Raw genomic sequence first — 16508 nt, forward strand, 5'->3', positions numbered from 1 at the left:
ATGGGGAGTTGACATAGGAGTGAACAGGGGTGACCTAGGAGTGAACAGGGGTGACCTGGACGTGAACATAGGTGACAGAGAGGTGAACATGGGGAGTTGACATAGGAGTGAATAGGGGTGACCTAGGAGTGAACAGGGGTGACCTGGAGGTGAACATAGGTGACAGAGAGGTGAACATGGGGAGTTGACCTAGGAGTGAACAGGGGTGACCTAGGAGTGAACAGGGGTGACCTAGGAGTGAACATGGGGAGTTGACATAGGAGTGAACAGGGGTGACCTAGGAGTGAACAGGGGTGAACATAGGTGACAGAGAGGTGAACATGGGGAGTTGACATAGGAGTGAACAGGGGTGACCTAGAAGTGAACATGGGTGACAGAGAGGTGAACATGGGGAGTTGACATAGGAGTGAACAGGGGTGACCTAGGAGTGAACAGGGGTGACTTGGAGGTGAACATAGGTGACAGAGAGGTGAACATGGGTGACTTAGAGGTGAACATAGGTGACAGAGAGGTGAACATTGGGAGATGCCATAGGAGTGAACAGGGATGACCTAGGAGTGAACAGGGGTGACCTGGAGGTGAACATAGGTGACAGAGATGTGGACATGGGGAGTTGACATAGGAGTGAACAGGGGTGACCTAGGAGTGAACAGGGGTGACCTGGAGGTGAACATAGGTGACAGAGAGGTGAACATGGGGAGTTGACATAGGAGTGAACAGGGGTGACCTAGGAGTGAACAGGGGTGACCTGGAGGTGAACATAGGTGACAGAGAGGTGAACATGGGGAGTTGACATAGGAGTGAACAGGGGTGACCTAGGAGTGAACAGGGGTGATAGAGAGGTGAACATGGGGAGTTGACATAGGAGTGAGCAGGGGTGACCTAGGAGTGAACAGGGGTGACCTGAGGTTCAACCTGAGTGACAGGGGTGAAGAGGGATTAAGGAGAAGTGTGTGTCAGAGAAGGCAAGGGTTGTTTCCGTCTTGCCAGAGAAGGAGAAACTCAGTTTTTATTGGTCTTCCACCAAAGAGTGCAACTGGGCAGAGAGTAGAAGCTTGACAGGGTTAGGAAAGGGAATACATTGTTGTTGTTTTTTTTTTTTTTGAATAAATAGAAATTCAACTAATAGGAATGGAAATCCTTATCCAAAGAGAGAGAGTCAATGTGGATGATACTTCTTTACCCGTGAGCCATTTACAGGTGCTGGTAACTTCTTGCCCTCCAAGGTGGCCAAATAAACCCCTCCACTGGGAATAATCCTTGTGATAAAGAAGGGCCCTGTCCAGCCACTGACAAATTTGGGTTTATGCTTCAGGAACTTACTGGAATATAACAAGACCAAGCTGCCAACTTGGAATTCCCTCTTCCTGAGATTTCTGTCATGCCATGCCTTCTGCCTTCTTTGCCAGACTTCCTGAGCAAGGATCGCTTCACGACGATGTTCATCCAAGGCTTCAAGATCCCATAATCTCTCAAGTGTGCATGCCTCCAAGTTATCATCCATCTCTGCCATGACCCTAGTGGTCTTCATGTGGAACTCATAGGGCATAACCGCCTCCAAGCCTTAAAGTAGCTGGAAGGGTGAATATCCAGTGCTAGCCTTGTATGCTGTTCTGTAAGCAAAAAGAGCAGCTGGTAGTAGAATATCCCAATCTGCCAAGGAATGAAGGCATAACCGAGCCACAATATGAGACATGGTCCGATTGGAGCTCTCGGCCAAACCATTGGCTCGAGGGTAGTATGAACTAGAGGTCTTGTGAACAATTTGCAGTTGGGTGATGAGGTCAGTGATGACATCATTGAGAAAGTGGGTACCTCTGTCACTCATCAATTCCACAGGACATCCAAACCTAGAAATGATTTGATCATACAAGAATGAGGCCACAACTTGAGCAGTGCAGGTCTTCGCTGCCTTAGCCTCCACCCATTTAGTGCCATAATCAGTAGCAATCAGAGCATACTTGTTCCCTCTTCGAGTTGCAGGAGAGATGGGTCCAACAAAATCCAATCCCCATCTATAGAAGGGTGGTACAGGGCTGGATGGCTGAAGGGGAAGGTACTCCCGTCGGGTAGGCTTCGGCCCCCCTCTTTGACATGAGTCACAGCGGCGCACATAAGCATAGCAGTCTTGGAATAGCTTTGGCCACCACAACCCAGAGCGCATTATCTTTCTAGCAGTGGCCTCTGGTGCCATATGACCTCCCCCCATTCCTGAGTGAGCCTTCTGAAGGATGGCTTGTGTTTCATGAGGGAGCACACACCTCCTTAAAATGTGGTCCTTCCCCAACTTGTACAGCTGACCCGCGATCAGTTTGAAAGGAGCAGCCTGAACAATCTGCCTCTGCTTTTGTGCTGGAGTTAAACCTTTGGGGAACTCCCCTGTAGACAACAAGTGTACAATGTTTGCATACCATGGGGGAATGCAGTCCACAGCAAACAGGCAGTCATCTTTTGGTACTGTGGCATCGACACGGAAGAGGCCCGCATCTGGAAGGTCATCATCAACTCCTATGGCTGCTTCACCTGAAGAGATCCTTGATAAGTGGTCTGCTGGTTGATGCAATCGGCCTGCTCTCACTAGGATGTCAAAGTCAAACTCTTGAAATAGAAGAATCCACCTGCTCACTCTCCCCCCAAGCGTTGGTTTGTTCAGTAAGTACTTGAGAGCTTGATGATCAGTAATGATGATAAACTTACTGCCCAAGAGATAGTGCCGATATTTTGTCATGGCATAGACCATGCCCAAGCCCTCGCGTTCAGTGGTGCTATAGTTTCTTTCTGCTCCATTGAGTTGTCTGCTTGCGAAGTACACAGGTAGGTCGAGTTTGTGCTCTTCATCTGGTTGGGCCAATATCGCCCCAATCGCCAGCCCACTTGCATCTACATGCACATGAAAAATGACATCCCATTGAGGTTGCCGCAAGATGGGTGCCTTTACTAGACGATCCTTGAGGTTGTCAAACGCCAGTTGTTGAGGTGCGCTAAAAGCCACAAGTCGAGGCACTTCTCTATAGTTCTCTCTTCCTCGAGTAATAAGCCACGGCCCAAAAGGCACAGCCGAAGGGTACCGACCAGTTGAAGGACTGCTCCTGCCGAAGGAGTTCCGTCAACGCCACCGCTATGTCGGCATAGGACCTGATGAATCTTCTATAATAACCCACATGTCCCAAAAAAGACTTGACTTCTCTGGGTGTGCGAGGAATAGGCAAGGTCAATATCACTTCCACCTTTGCTGGGTCCGTGGTCATTCCCTCAGCTGAGACGATGTGGCCAAGGAGAACCCCTCGCAAGGCGAGGAAGAAGCATTTGTCCGGATTCAAGCACAACCTAGCTTCTCTGCACTTACCAAAAACCCACCTCAACTTACTCATGTGATCAGTCTGAATAGCAGGTTCGAGGTGAGAAGCATTCTTACCATTGAACACAGAGAAGTCATCCAAGAATACCTCAAGGAACTTTCCGATGTTCTCTTGGAAGAGTTTGGTGACAAGACGTTGAAACGTGGCCGGTGCATTGCATAGACCAAAAGGCATCATCCGGTAAGCATAAGTTCCCCATTGGGTGACGAAGGTAGTCTTTAACTGATCTTGCTCTCGCACCCGAACCTGGTTATACCCACTGTATCCATCCATGAAGGAGTAGAGAGCATGACCAGCTACGGTTTCTAGCACCCTGTCAGTGAAGGGGAGAGGAAACCTATCCCGACGTGTGGCGGTATTCAAACTCTTATAGTCGACACAAACTCGGAGTTTTCCAGTCTCTCTTTTGGGCACCACTACGATGCCACTAAGCCATTCGGAGTAGTCAACAGGGTAGATCAACCCTGCTTGCTCCATCTTTTGAATATCAGCATGGACAGCCTTGCCATAGTTAGGATTCATGCGATATGGTCCCCTGATCACCGGCTCTGCTTCCGGATATAGATCGATGCGATGTTCCATGAACTCAGTGGGTACTCCCTTTAGATCCTGACCAGGCAAAGACATCAACATACTCTTGAAAAAAATCAGACAATGCAGCAAGGAGATAGTCATGTTCCTAGACCCAACTAGCTACCTTAAGATGTCGTGGTTGGTCTTCTGTCCCTATGTTCAGATACCTCCAATCCCTGGCATGGTCAACCTGAGGTATGCTTCCTGATGTGGAGTTGTTCGGTTCTTCTACTCCCACTGCTGGGTGCGCAGGAGAATCATCCAGAGAAAAATTCCCCACTACTTCTTCCATCCAAGAGCTCGGATAGGACGGTTGGGTGTGTTCTGGAAATGGTTGAAATGTAGAGGCAGCACTTGTGCCCATTCTCTTCTGTCCTTTTTGTGCTTGCTTGAGCATTCCTCTGTATGGTAGTCCAACCACCTCGTATGTAGTTTCATGAACCTCCTGTGTCGTTGGGGGGTCAGCTTCTGACATATATAAGTCGAGTAGAACAAGGTCCGCAACATCTTCTTCTCCCTGTATGCTGTGGGCTTGCCTTGAAATTCTGAAGTTCCAGACTCCAGTGTGAATGTGGACGGCTCCTTCAAATTGTCCGGTCTCTTGACCCCTCCTAGGTTGGTCAGGTTGCACAATGGATTCAATAACCCTTCCAAGAGTCATTTCTGGCACCACCTGCCTTTGAATGACATCAGTAAGTAGGTGGTCATCCTCTTCTTCTGCAGATCCATGAGTGTCTTCTCCAATACCATCATTGTGCTCAGCCAGCCCATGATCTATGTGGTCATCTTCTTCTTTCATAGATTCATGAGTGTTCTCTTCAGTACCATCATTATGCTCCGCCCGCTCATCATCTTCTTGCATAGTAGCTCTCCCACTCACACACAAGCAAAGCTCAATCAACGAGCTGCACCTCCATCGACCAGTCGCCCTCCAATGAACGGCCTTCTCAATGAATCAACGGAGAAGACGACGGAATCTCGGGTACCTTACGCTTTGATGGACATTCCCAATAGCCATGGCCAGAACCCTTGCAGTCGGTGCACCAGAGATCACTTCTTATCTGAGCTTCAAAGGGTGACGGTCCATCCACTTTTGTTCTGTCTTTCAGACCTTCTTTGATTTCTTCTAATTCCTTCTTGAGTTGCTGCCATGCCTGTGAGCCCTCTTCTCTCAAAAGTTGGGCGGTCTGGGCGGGTGTTGAGGCGAAACTTAACTGGGACCGTTCCATCTTCACCGCTTCCCTCAGAAATTCTTGTAGTGAGGCATGCTCAGGAAGTTTGGCAACCAGCCTTATAGCAATGGTGGAGGGTAAAGCCTTCAAAAACCACCCCTTCATGACGGCGTCATTGGGTGGCACCGACATCTTTGCCGCCAAGACCCTCATCCTTGTGTACATCTCAGAGATGCTCTCTCCAGGCTTCATGGTGTCAGTGGATAACTCTTGGACAATCATGTGTTCGAATTTTTCCAACTTGAAAGTGCGTAAGAATTCCTCCCTTAGGTCTGTCCACGTCTGGAAGTGGTCCGGAGGAAATTGACTGTACCATACATCCGCGGCATCCTCCAATGACGAGGGAAAGATGTGAAGGAACGCATGCTCATTCTCCACACCTTTAGCTCTACATGCTGTGAGGAACTTCCTCACATGAGCTTCCGCATCCTCATGGAGGTGGCCTTTGAACTTTTGAGTCTTCACGTGGACCTTGTTGAGTAGCTCGAGAAGTCTAGCTCTGTCTGGAGGACTGAGAACGGCCATCCCCACCCGAGAGGTTGGAGAGGCGGCCATCCCCACCCGAGAGGTTGGAGAGGATGCAAGAGTTGGAGGGAGTCCCGATGGGGCTGTAATGAGTGTTGGTGCTCCCAAGGAGGAGACCACCCCGACAACTCCTCCTGTGGAGGACCACAATGGAGAAGTCACTACTGATGTAGTCATAGAGGAAGTGTACCCAGATGGTAGGGCGTAAGTGGGGGGTCTCGGTGTTGCAGAGGGAAAGGGTGAGAACATGGAAGATGTGGGGGTGAAAGAGGATGGGAGAGCATTTGGGAAAGAGAGGGACGGAGTTGAAGTCATGGATGAGTAGGCAGAAGGGAAGGAGGTGGTGGAAAAGGCAACACCGGTGTGGATGGAAAGGGAGATGAAACCATCATGGCAGGTAAAGGCATGGCCGGAGCAAAAGTACCCCCCAATGGAATAGATGTAGAAGAAGGATTAGCTAGGAGCCCGGAGCTATGCATAACAGATGAGGTAGCAGCTTGTCCACAAGAGATTGAGGCGGGAGCAGATGGAGTCACCACTCCGGTAGAAGAGGTGGTTGATGAAGACATCGTTGCAGGAGGAGGAAAGGGGCTGCCTTGACCTTGATGAGTCCCTGAGGAGCCCTCGTCCTTAGTACCCTCTTCTTTCACCTGTTCTCCACTTTGCACTCTTCTTCTCCGGAGTCCGGATCTAACCACGAGGGTTCCTGTTGATCCAAGTCAATGAGAGTGTCGATGAAGTTACTTGCTCTGGCTACTGCTCCAATGGGCTCACTTTGTGCTCGAGTTGAGGACTTCGCAAACTTACGTCGCACGTAATGCTTCTTGTACCTAGTTAGGTCTGCCGGAAGTCTTTTCTCCACTCTCCTCAAGTACCTCCTAGTTCTCTCACTAGCTCCTTCAAATGTTTCAGAACTACTCGGCATAAGACCTCTCTCTAGGACCCTAGATCACCACTTCACTCGTGCTACTCAACACCAGCAGTGTCCCACCGTGATCGCCATAAACTGTCTGAGGGGGGGGGTTTCCTAACACTTCCGGAAGTATTACCGGAGGCCTAGGGCCACTGGTGCGAGAAGCGAGTAAGACATGCCATAAGTGTCACGGTCGATGGTGTCAACTATGTGCAAGCGGTAGAAGTGCTGAAGTGATGTGAGCAAGAAGAAGACCAAAGCGGAACAACATCACGAAAGCCAACCCTCGATATGAACGGCAAGAACTTCAAGCACATGTCACAGGTCCGTTGTACCAGGTGAAGGGAGAGGAGGGGGGGAAGAACACAACGGAAAGAGATTTTAGAGTAGCGAGCAGAGATGGAAAGTAGCATAACTCATTAGAAAGCGAGATGACGGTTACACCCCTAGAAGATACACACGAGGCGAGCTCTTGACTCTAGCCTCTTACTCCTTCACTCACGCCTCTCGCCCCTGCCAGAATGTCCCTCTCCCTTTTCCCTTTCCCCCTCTTCACCTTCTCCTCCTCTGCTCCATCCCGGCTACCAATCTCCTCTCCTTCTTCCTATTGGATGTCTTCTGCACCCTTAGCCATCCTTAGCCATTCCACCGTTTGTGGGCCGCTCTGTCCTTGATGGCTTCCGCAACACTCCAGCCTGTCCTGGGTCAGTGAATCCCATGCTCCATGTGTTCTCCTGCGCTCCTGACACTAGTTGGTTGAGAGGGTTGGTGCACCACCTATGCCTCTTAACTGTTGGACTGCTTCCCATGTGCACCAACAGGCGTATCCCGTGTACCATTGCGCCAGTAGTTTCCTCTGATTGACTTTGACCATGGTGAGTCGAGGTTGAGGTTTGGTACTCTTCAGTCATGTATTGCTTCCGTCATACCCAAGTCATGTCCAGGTCAAGTCATGTCCAAGTCATGTCCATGTCAAGTCATGTCCAAGTCTGTTCCATGTCATGTCCAAGTCATGTCCATGTCAAGTCATGTCCAAGTCATGTCCAAGTCTGTTCCATGTCAAGTCATGTCCAAGTCTGTTCCATGTCACCAAGATGTGAACATATGTGAACACGCTGCGACTAGGTATGACCAAGGTCTAACAACTTGGCATGTTGCTGAGGTGACCATCACGTGACCCAGGTGTGACTCTTGGTGGGTCGCGATAAACTTTGAGTACAACATGCTCCATCTTCACCCTCATCATCAACCTTCCATTCTAAGGCATGGCTATGCTTCATGCACTGAAGATTAGAATAGGAGGGCTCCCTTCTCACGTCTAGCTTCGTGTTCCTTGATCTCTTCTTTAATATCAGCTTCACTTTCCTTTGTATTGACCTCCAAGGTCACTTCCTTCGTAATTGTTTGTACTTCAGTATGAACTAGGTCTTTCATTGTAGAGACTAGTTGAGGGGTAGGGGGGGAGAGAGAGAGAGAGAGAGAGAGAGATGTGTGTGTGCATGTGTGTGTGTGTGAGAGAGAGTGACTCTCCTCTAGCTTGATATGTAACTTTTTACTTGGCTACCTCATGACTTTTGCTCTGAGGTTTTACTTGTAAAAACTTTTTTCTTGTACTTATTGGTGGGTTTTTACCTCTTTTGAGGTTTCCCACACAGAAATATAAAGATTTCACCAAAAAAAAATTGTGTGTGTGTGTGTGTGTGAGAGAGAGAGAGAGAGAATGTAGGCACGTCGGAATGTAGGCACGTAGGAGGAGGGAGGAGTAGATGGGATAGATTAGATGTCACATCAAAAGTGCTACATGAGTGGTGGGTTTGGACTTACTCTCTACTATCCTCTCTAAATCTCACTACGGTTGTTAGAATCTCACTGTGCCCGCTTGTGAGCCCCCGATTTGAGGGGACAAGGGGCAGTGAGAGGTAGGAGGGCTGGGGAGAGACCCAGGCCGGCATTGGAGGGAGGATCGCATGGTAAATATAGGCAACCAGCACACGGGCTGGTCTTAGCCTGCAACAGCAGGTATGAGGGGGGCTCTAGGCCTCACATGGAGGCACCAGCAGACTGGCCGCCCAGGGCACCCTTATATAGGGGCCTGTGGCTGGCCAAGTCGGCCCAACCAGGGCCACCGACCAGGGCCGACCCTGGTCGGTTTATGGGGCCGCTATGGTCGGCCACCAGACAGGGTAACCGACCCTGCTGGTCGGTCATTTGAAGGGGCCTGGGCAGAACCTATAAAAGGCCCACTTCTGCATTCAGCCCAGCATCCAGTGCAATACAGAAAGCCCTTCTCCAAGGCCGTGTTCAGCACTCAGATCTGGGACAGTTTTGTGAGAGAGAGTTCATCAGTTTTCTCCAGCACCCTGCTGTGATTTGTATTGCTCCCTTGGAGTCATTTTCTGCCCACCATCCGGTGGATGAATATACTCTCTCTCTCTGTCTATATTTGCTGTTATTTCTGGGTGTGTTTTTGTTGCATCTTTGATCATCTATTGGAGTTGAGTGTGTAAGAGTTGGAGAGATCTTGGGTGGAGGATTGAGTGATTCATTCCCTCCTCATTTCTGACATGGTATTAGAGCACTAGGCTCTCAACTCTTCTTCATCAAAGCACTCTTTGGAGGAAGGAGTCCCTTGGCAGAAAGGTGATTCCATTTTCAGCTCAGGCTAGCACGGGAGGTCAGTACTTTTTTTTTTTTGGCTTCAGTTTTTCAGTTTGCTATTCACCGAGATGGATCAGCATTCAGAAGCCTCTACACCCATTGCTCGTCCTTCCTCCTCCTCCAGTCATCTTCCTTCTTCATTCATTCCCAATTTTGGTGAAGTTGGAAAGCTCGATGGGACAAACTATCCAATCTGGAAAGTCAAGATCCAAAACCATCTGGTGGCACGGAAGCTGTGGAAGATAGTGATTGGGACCGAGGTGAAGCCGGAGGACATTGTGGACAAAAGAGGTGATGTTCTATTTGAAGCAGATGCGGATGAACTCAGTGCATGGGAGGAGAGGGATGCTCAAGCCTTAGCAATGCTAATCGGCATGACAGCAGATGATGTGATCCCTCATATCCAGTTGGCAGAGATGTCTCCAGAGGCATGGGCCATACTGAAGGAGCTGTATGAAACCGACAATATAGCCCGCATCATTACTCTTCAGCATCAACGTTATAATCTTGATATGAACGAGGGTGATACTATGCATGACCATCTAACAAAGGTGAAAGTCGTGCGGGACCAACTCGCAGCGGTTAATCAGAAGGTGGACTCGAGTCAATTGGTGTTGCTCACACTCCACAAGTTGCCACAGAGTTTCAAAATTTTTGTGACTACGGTCACTGCGGGTCAACGGACTAAACCTTTGAGGAGCTTGGCCCAGTACTGCTTCAGGAGGAGGCACGAGAAACTCTTTACGCAAACTGATGAAAAGGAATTAGTGGCCAAAGACAAGCCTGGAAAAGGCAAGTCAAAGGAATTCAAGAAGTCATAGGACGCAGACCGAAAGAAGAAAATGAAGTGCTTTTATTGTCAAAAGCTTGGCCACTCCGCCAAAGAATGCCAAAAGAAGAAGGCGGATCAGAAGCAGAAGAAAGAAGCTAGGATCAAAGAAGAGTCTAAGAATGATTCTGCCAATGTGACAACAGGACAGTTGTTTTTAATCAGTGAACATTGTTCAGCGTATGCAGTCAATGAAGGAAAAGAGGGTTGGTATGTTGATAGCGGAGCTTCAAAGCACATGTCTAACAGAAAGACTTGGTTCAAAACCATGGAAAGTACACACCCGGATTCCAAAGTTTCTGTTGGGGATAGCCGGACATGTCCTGTGAAGGGCATTGGTCGAAGAAAACGGACTGTACCACCTCAGTGCAATGTTGGTTCATGAAGACAACGGAAAGTCCAAACTTTGGCATGAGCGCTTCGGTCACATTAGCTATGGAACCTTGGCTGAAATGTCAAAGTCGAATTTGGTGGATGGACTTCCACCCATTACAGGCAATGATGGTGTCTGTAGGGCTTGTCTAGAAGGCAAGCGGCACAGGGACAAGTTCCCACAAGAGGCCTCGTTTCGGGCGAGTAAACCACTTGGTTCATGTCGACATTTGTGGCCCAATGTCTACAGCATCGTGGGCAGGATCCAGGTACTCACTTCTCTTTGTGGATGATTTTGGTAGAATGACCTGGGTGTATTGCTTGGCTAAAAAGTCACAGGCTTTCGAGAAATTCAAGGACTGGAAGGCCAGAGTTGAAAAGGAGACAGGGGAGAATGTCAAGATGTTCCGTACAGATAGGGGGGGAGAATACACGTCTAATGAGTTCAACACATTTTGTCGCAAGCATGGAATCAAGCGACAACTCACCACAACACGTACATCTCAGCATAACGGGGTAGCCGATAGGAAGCACAGAACTACCATGGAGACATGGCTTGCTACGATACGAGGGAGGAACCTTTCTAAAGCCTATTGGAGTGAAGCTATCAATACATCAGTACACATCCCCAACAGGACCAAGACGAAGGCCGTCAAGGACAAGACTCCATATGAGGCATTTTATGGTAAGAAGCCCTCTATTACTCGTCTTCACATTTTTGGTCCTAACGCATCGGTGCATGTGCACAAGGAAGAGAGGACTAAGCTTGATTCTCGGAGCAGAAAATGTATCTTTATTGGGTATAGCGAAGAATCCAAGGCCTATCGACTCTTCGACCCAGTAAAGAAGCCGATCCTTATCAGTCGGGATGTCATCTTCGAGGAAAAGGAACTTGAACCCTAGGAGAAGCCTCAGATTGAGGAGGAGGAGATTGTTCAATCCCCGAACCCACCCCGCCCCAGGTTGACCATCCAAGAGGTGGAGAAATCGGAAGCTGATGTTCCACAAGGTACTTAGGAAGAGCAGGATGTTCCAGAAGCAGTTCCAGTTCCTCCTCCCACTGAGAAGCAGAAGATGTTGCCCCAGGTACCTAAGAACATTGGAAGACTCTCAGTTCACCGATATACCTAAGAGTAGCAGTTCCGGATTGTGTTGGTCCCAACGTCTTAAGCAGACCCCATCCGTGAACTTTGCGTTGGTGGCTCAGCTTGAAGAGCCAAGGTCCTTCAAGGGGGCGAAGGACAATCCAGAATGGCAGGCTGCCATGCAGGCAGAGATGGATGCTATCCTAAAGAACAATACCTGGGACTTAGTGGCCAAGCCCCCGCGACGGAAAGTCATCGGCACTAAGTGGGTATACAAACTTAAATTCAAATCGGACAGCAGCTTGGATAAGTACAAAGCAAGATTAAGATTAGTGGTCAAAGGTTTTGCTCAGACTGAAGGCATGGATTTTGATGAAACTTTTGCTCCCACAGCTCGCATGGTTACTATCCGGACAGTGATTGCTCTTGTTGCCCAATTCCATTGGCCTATTTTTCAAACGGATGTGAAGTCCGCATTCCTTAATGGAACCCTGGAGGAGGAGGTGTACGTAGAGCAGCCATAGGGATTTCAAGATCCAGGGTCCCCATTAAAGGTCTGCAGTGAAGAAGGCGTTATACGGGCTGAAACAGGCCCCGAGAGCTTAGTACCAAAGGATAGATGTATTCTTTTAGAAGATAGGGCTAAGTCGGAGCCCTTCTGAGGCAAATCTCTACTTGTTCATTGAGAAGGGGTTGCGATTGGCACTCATTCTCTATTTTGATGATCTTATCTTGACAGGTGACCATGTCAAGAAGATTTCTCAGGTCAAGGAGCTACTCATGACTGAGTTTGAGATGACTGACCTTGGGTTATTACACTACTTCCTTGAAATAGAAGAAGCAGGCCAAAGACAGGATCTTCATTTCACAGGAGAAATACTGCAGAGAACTTCTGAAGAGATTCCAGATGGAGGATTGCAGGATAGCAGTAACTCCCATGGAGGTCGGACTCAAGCTAAGTGTTCACGACACATCTCAGCCGGTTGATACTCCTTTGTACCGACGATTGGTAGAAAGCTTGCTTTACCTTACCAATACTCGACCTGATATTTGTTATGCAGTTGGGCTATTATGCCAGTTCTCTGCTTCTCCCAGGAAGAGTCATTGGGATGCAAGTTTACGGGTGCTGAGGTATCTAAAGGGTACTTGCACCTACGCGATCACCTACACCAAATGCGTTGAACTAGGCGGGTTCTGTGACAGTGATTGGGCGGGTGATGCTGACACCAGAAGATCAACAACAGGGTATTGCTTCTTACTTGCATTTGGTGCCATCTCTTGGCTGAGTAAGAAGCAACCTACAGTGGCCCTTTCATCTACCGAGGCAGAGTACAGAGCCGCATGTACAGCAGCTTGTGAGACACTGTGGTTGAGGTGGATTCTGGAGGACATGGACATGACTCAGGAGGACGCAACAGTGCTGATGTGCAACAATCAGAGTTGCATAGCCATTGCCAAGAATCCAATGTTCCATGCGCGGACCAAGCACATCGAAGTTCATTACCACTTTGTTCGAGAGCTCATCATCGACGACGTGATCGAGCTCATGTACTGCCCGACCGCCGACAACTTGTCCGACCTCTTCACAAAGGCACTCCCTTGAGAATAGATGGAGCATCTCATCAGACGTATGGGGATTGGCCCACAGTTGTGACGTTGAGGGGGGGTGTTAGAATCTCACTGTGCCCACCTTTGAGCCCCCGATTTGAGGGGACAAGGGGCAGTGAGAGGTAGGAGGGCTGGGGAGAGACCCAGGCCGGCATTGGAGGGAGGATCGCATGGTAAATATAGGCAACCAGCACACGGGCTGGTCGCAACCTGCAACAGCAGGTATGAGGGGGCTCTAGGCCTCACATGGAGGCACCAGCAGCAGCACAGACTGGCCGCCGAGGGCACCCTTATATAGGGGCCTGTGGCTGGCCAAGTCGGCCCAACCAGGGCCACCGACCAGGGCCGACCCTGGTCGGTTTATGGGGCCGCTATGGTCGGCCACCAGACAGGGTAACCGGCCCTGCTGGTCGGTCATTTGAAGGGGCCTGGGCAGAGCCTATAAAAGGCCCACTTCTGCATTCAGCCCAGCATCCAGTGCAATACAGAAAGCCCTTCTCCAAGGCCGTGTTCAACACTCAGATCTGGGACAGTTTTGTGAGAGAGAGTTCATCAGTTTTCTCCAGCACCCTGCTGTGATTTGTATTGCTCCCTTGGAGCCATTTTCTGTCCACCATCCGGTGGATGAATATACTCTCTCTCTCTGTCTATATTTGCTGTTATTTCTGAGTGTGTTTTTGTTGCATCTGTGATCATCTATCTGAGTTGAGTGTGAGAGTTGGAGAGATCTTGGGTGGAGGATTGAGTGATTCATTCCCTCCTCATTTCTAACAACGGTACCCCTAACTTAGCCCCTTTTCCCCTTCATTACATCTATGCCATCGACACAAATGTCGGCTAAAATGTCGGAGACCTCTTCTCGCCCTGCCTTAGCTATGGTAGTAGTAATAGTTTATGAGCATTTATTCCAATGACAAGAGCAGTGGAGAGGAACCTTTACTCTATAACGGTGTTTGCCCTTTTGTAAGAGGTTCAGCCTCTTCATCTGGGATGGATTACAGGAAGCAGCAACAGCAAATGTCCACAAGCTAGACACGTGTAGTCATCCCATGAAGAGGGCCCCTCAATCCAGTATTGCCATTCCTGAGATGACTGTAATAGTCTCCTCTTGTATGCAGCCAGCATTCTCCACTGTACAGGTGCACGATATAGCGGTAAGTGACACATTTTGTTTCTCATCCGTAGCTTCATCCCTGCTGGTCAGTTGATTACACATGTGCCTGATCGCTAAGATGTGCTTCTGCATGGAGTAGTTGTCTTGCATTTTAACTTGATTCGATTGGTGTGTGAAGGCAATTGTTGTGCCTTATCTGCTTTGCATGTATCTCCCATGTTTGCCTTGCATCTTAGCATTCTCATCTCCTACACGAAAGCTAAATCACTAAGATGGCTTATGCATGCATCTTTGCTGAAGCTTGAATCATGATTGGTTGGCTTTTTTTACTTTACAACCCTCTCAAGCACACGGTTTCGTTTGCCCAAAACAATATCAAGGCCCAATTCTAGTCTAATTCTATTCATACTTTCTATCTTTGGTATGATATACGGTCAGGCGGTGTCTATCATTCAATGTACATCTCAAGACGTGAGGGCTCCTCAAGTCATGCCATCGTATATTGAATTAAAAATTTCCCCTCATTATACAATGTGATGGGAAGTTAAATCTTGTGTGTGCCATCCTTGGGTCAGCTCAACTCCTGGAGATGGTTTTACCCCTATACCTTCAGTGAGCACATGTCAGGGGGACGCTTCTATCACCTGTCATCATCTTATGAAATCATGAATGACAAGGTTGGTCCATAAAGAAGAATCGTTATGAGCTGTCAAGCATGTAGAGAGTTAATTTCTATACTCCGTATACATAGGCAAAGGCCAATTTAACCAAGCCATGGAAATTTAGAGGTCAGGTTGACCAATCCTCATTTTATTACTTTGAAGAGTCACAGTGATTGTGATAGAGGCTGTTCCCTTGGTGGTTAAGGGCAGCTGTGGTGTGCATCTCCATTGCACCCCTGATATGAGTATCATCCCAGGTTTTGCAAAATGTAGCATTGAGTTAAATGGTGCAATGATCTCATTCCCTTGTCCAAATCATGGCAATTTTAATATCCATAAAGCTGGTAAGGGAAGAATTGGGACTGATCAGGAATGTGAAATAAAATCTCAGGCTTGGAGTCTAGTATTCGGCTTGCCATTAGAAGTTGCTAGGGATCTTACGGAGGGATGAAACTATCTTTGCTCTTCTCTAATGCACAAAGTGGAATTTGAGTCAGGTCAAGTACTTTACAAGACTTGTGATCTTTCTTCCTCTAGAGAACATTAAGTACATTTTGACTTTTGTGCAACAGGTGAAACCAGCTCTAAACAGAGTCAAATTCACTTTAATAGGTCTTGCTGCTTCCCTCGCCACTTGCACTCTTTTTTTCTTAACTCTTGAGAGCACACAGGCTGCAGCAAGTTTTGAAAACATGGATGATTCTCTGAAGCATCCGTTTGGTGGTCCGTACAATGATGCCTCTGCTCGCATGTTTGAACCAGAGGCTTTTGCAAGTGAAGGGGAACTCGGGTTGCCTGACTATTGCCACTGACTTGAGATAAATCTTCCAACTGAGTGCAAATGGGTTGTTGACATTTCCTTCTAAGTTGGGTGCCTACTTGAAAAAATATGTTATATTTTGGCATAAGGGTGAGGTATCTTGGTTCTCGATACATCTTTCAAGTGCTGTCACGAAGACTATTGCCCAGCCTTTTCTTCATACCCTCAATTGTAGAAGATAGCCGTTCAATTGTAAAATGCTTTCTGGTCTGTTGAAAAATTCGTGAGGAAATGCCTCTGGTCCTCTCTGGACTTGCATTGTGTACCTACCTGTATATCATGTAAATTTCTCAATATTAAAATTACTTTGTATCGATTCTCATGTTTCTGTTATATGTTGCACCAAATACATAGTGAATTCAAACAGGACCTGAACTCTGTAATTCTTATTGCAACTCTGGCACATCGGTACAGAGAATTTAATTATCTGCATTATTTTATATATTCCTTTTGGTTCATCTGTTTTAAAGTATTTTTAAATCAATTATTTTTTAAAGTAGTTCAGCAAATGAGGTGGAGCACACGGTTCCTCTTCATATTGTTTAGATCACTTGGTTTCAGCCCGATTCCTGTTCAAATTAATACGGGGCGAAATGTCAATGTGTTCAATAATAAGCACTCTCTGCTATGCCTTTTACTGCAGTATAGTATAGTTTCACTGCTAAGATACATAGATCCAAGAACATCTGCTCAGCTTAAAACAATACACATCCAATAGAGCCGATTGTTTTTCAATTTTCTCATACATCAAATTGCAA

General features: G+C 47.9%; 1 protein-coding gene across 3 annotated transcripts in view; it reads left to right on the plus strand.

Annotated features, from left to right (window-relative positions):
* Positions 1–16064, plus strand: part of LOC147889796 (YCF36, putative (DUF1230)) — an 84306-nt gene extending 68242 nt beyond the window's left edge. For 2 of the 3 annotated variants that reach the window (XM_087392053.1, XM_087392055.1), the window contains exon 5: positions 15503–16064. In XM_087392053.1, the coding sequence (XP_087248179.1) occupies positions 15503–15742 (240 nt within the window). In that variant the 3' untranslated portion in view covers positions 15743–16064. The remainder of the gene's footprint in view (positions 1–15502) is intronic. The other variant, XM_087392054.1, reaches the window with a different exon arrangement.
* Positions 16065–16508: the final 444 nt, after the last annotated feature.

The sequence above is a fragment of the Dipteris shenzhenensis genome, chromosome 20 (genome assembly GCF_047967505.1).
Source record: "Dipteris shenzhenensis isolate YYH24624 ecotype China chromosome 20, Dip_SZ_1.0, whole genome shotgun sequence".
NCBI classification, from domain to species: Eukaryota; Viridiplantae; Streptophyta; class Polypodiopsida; order Gleicheniales; family Dipteridaceae; genus Dipteris; species Dipteris shenzhenensis.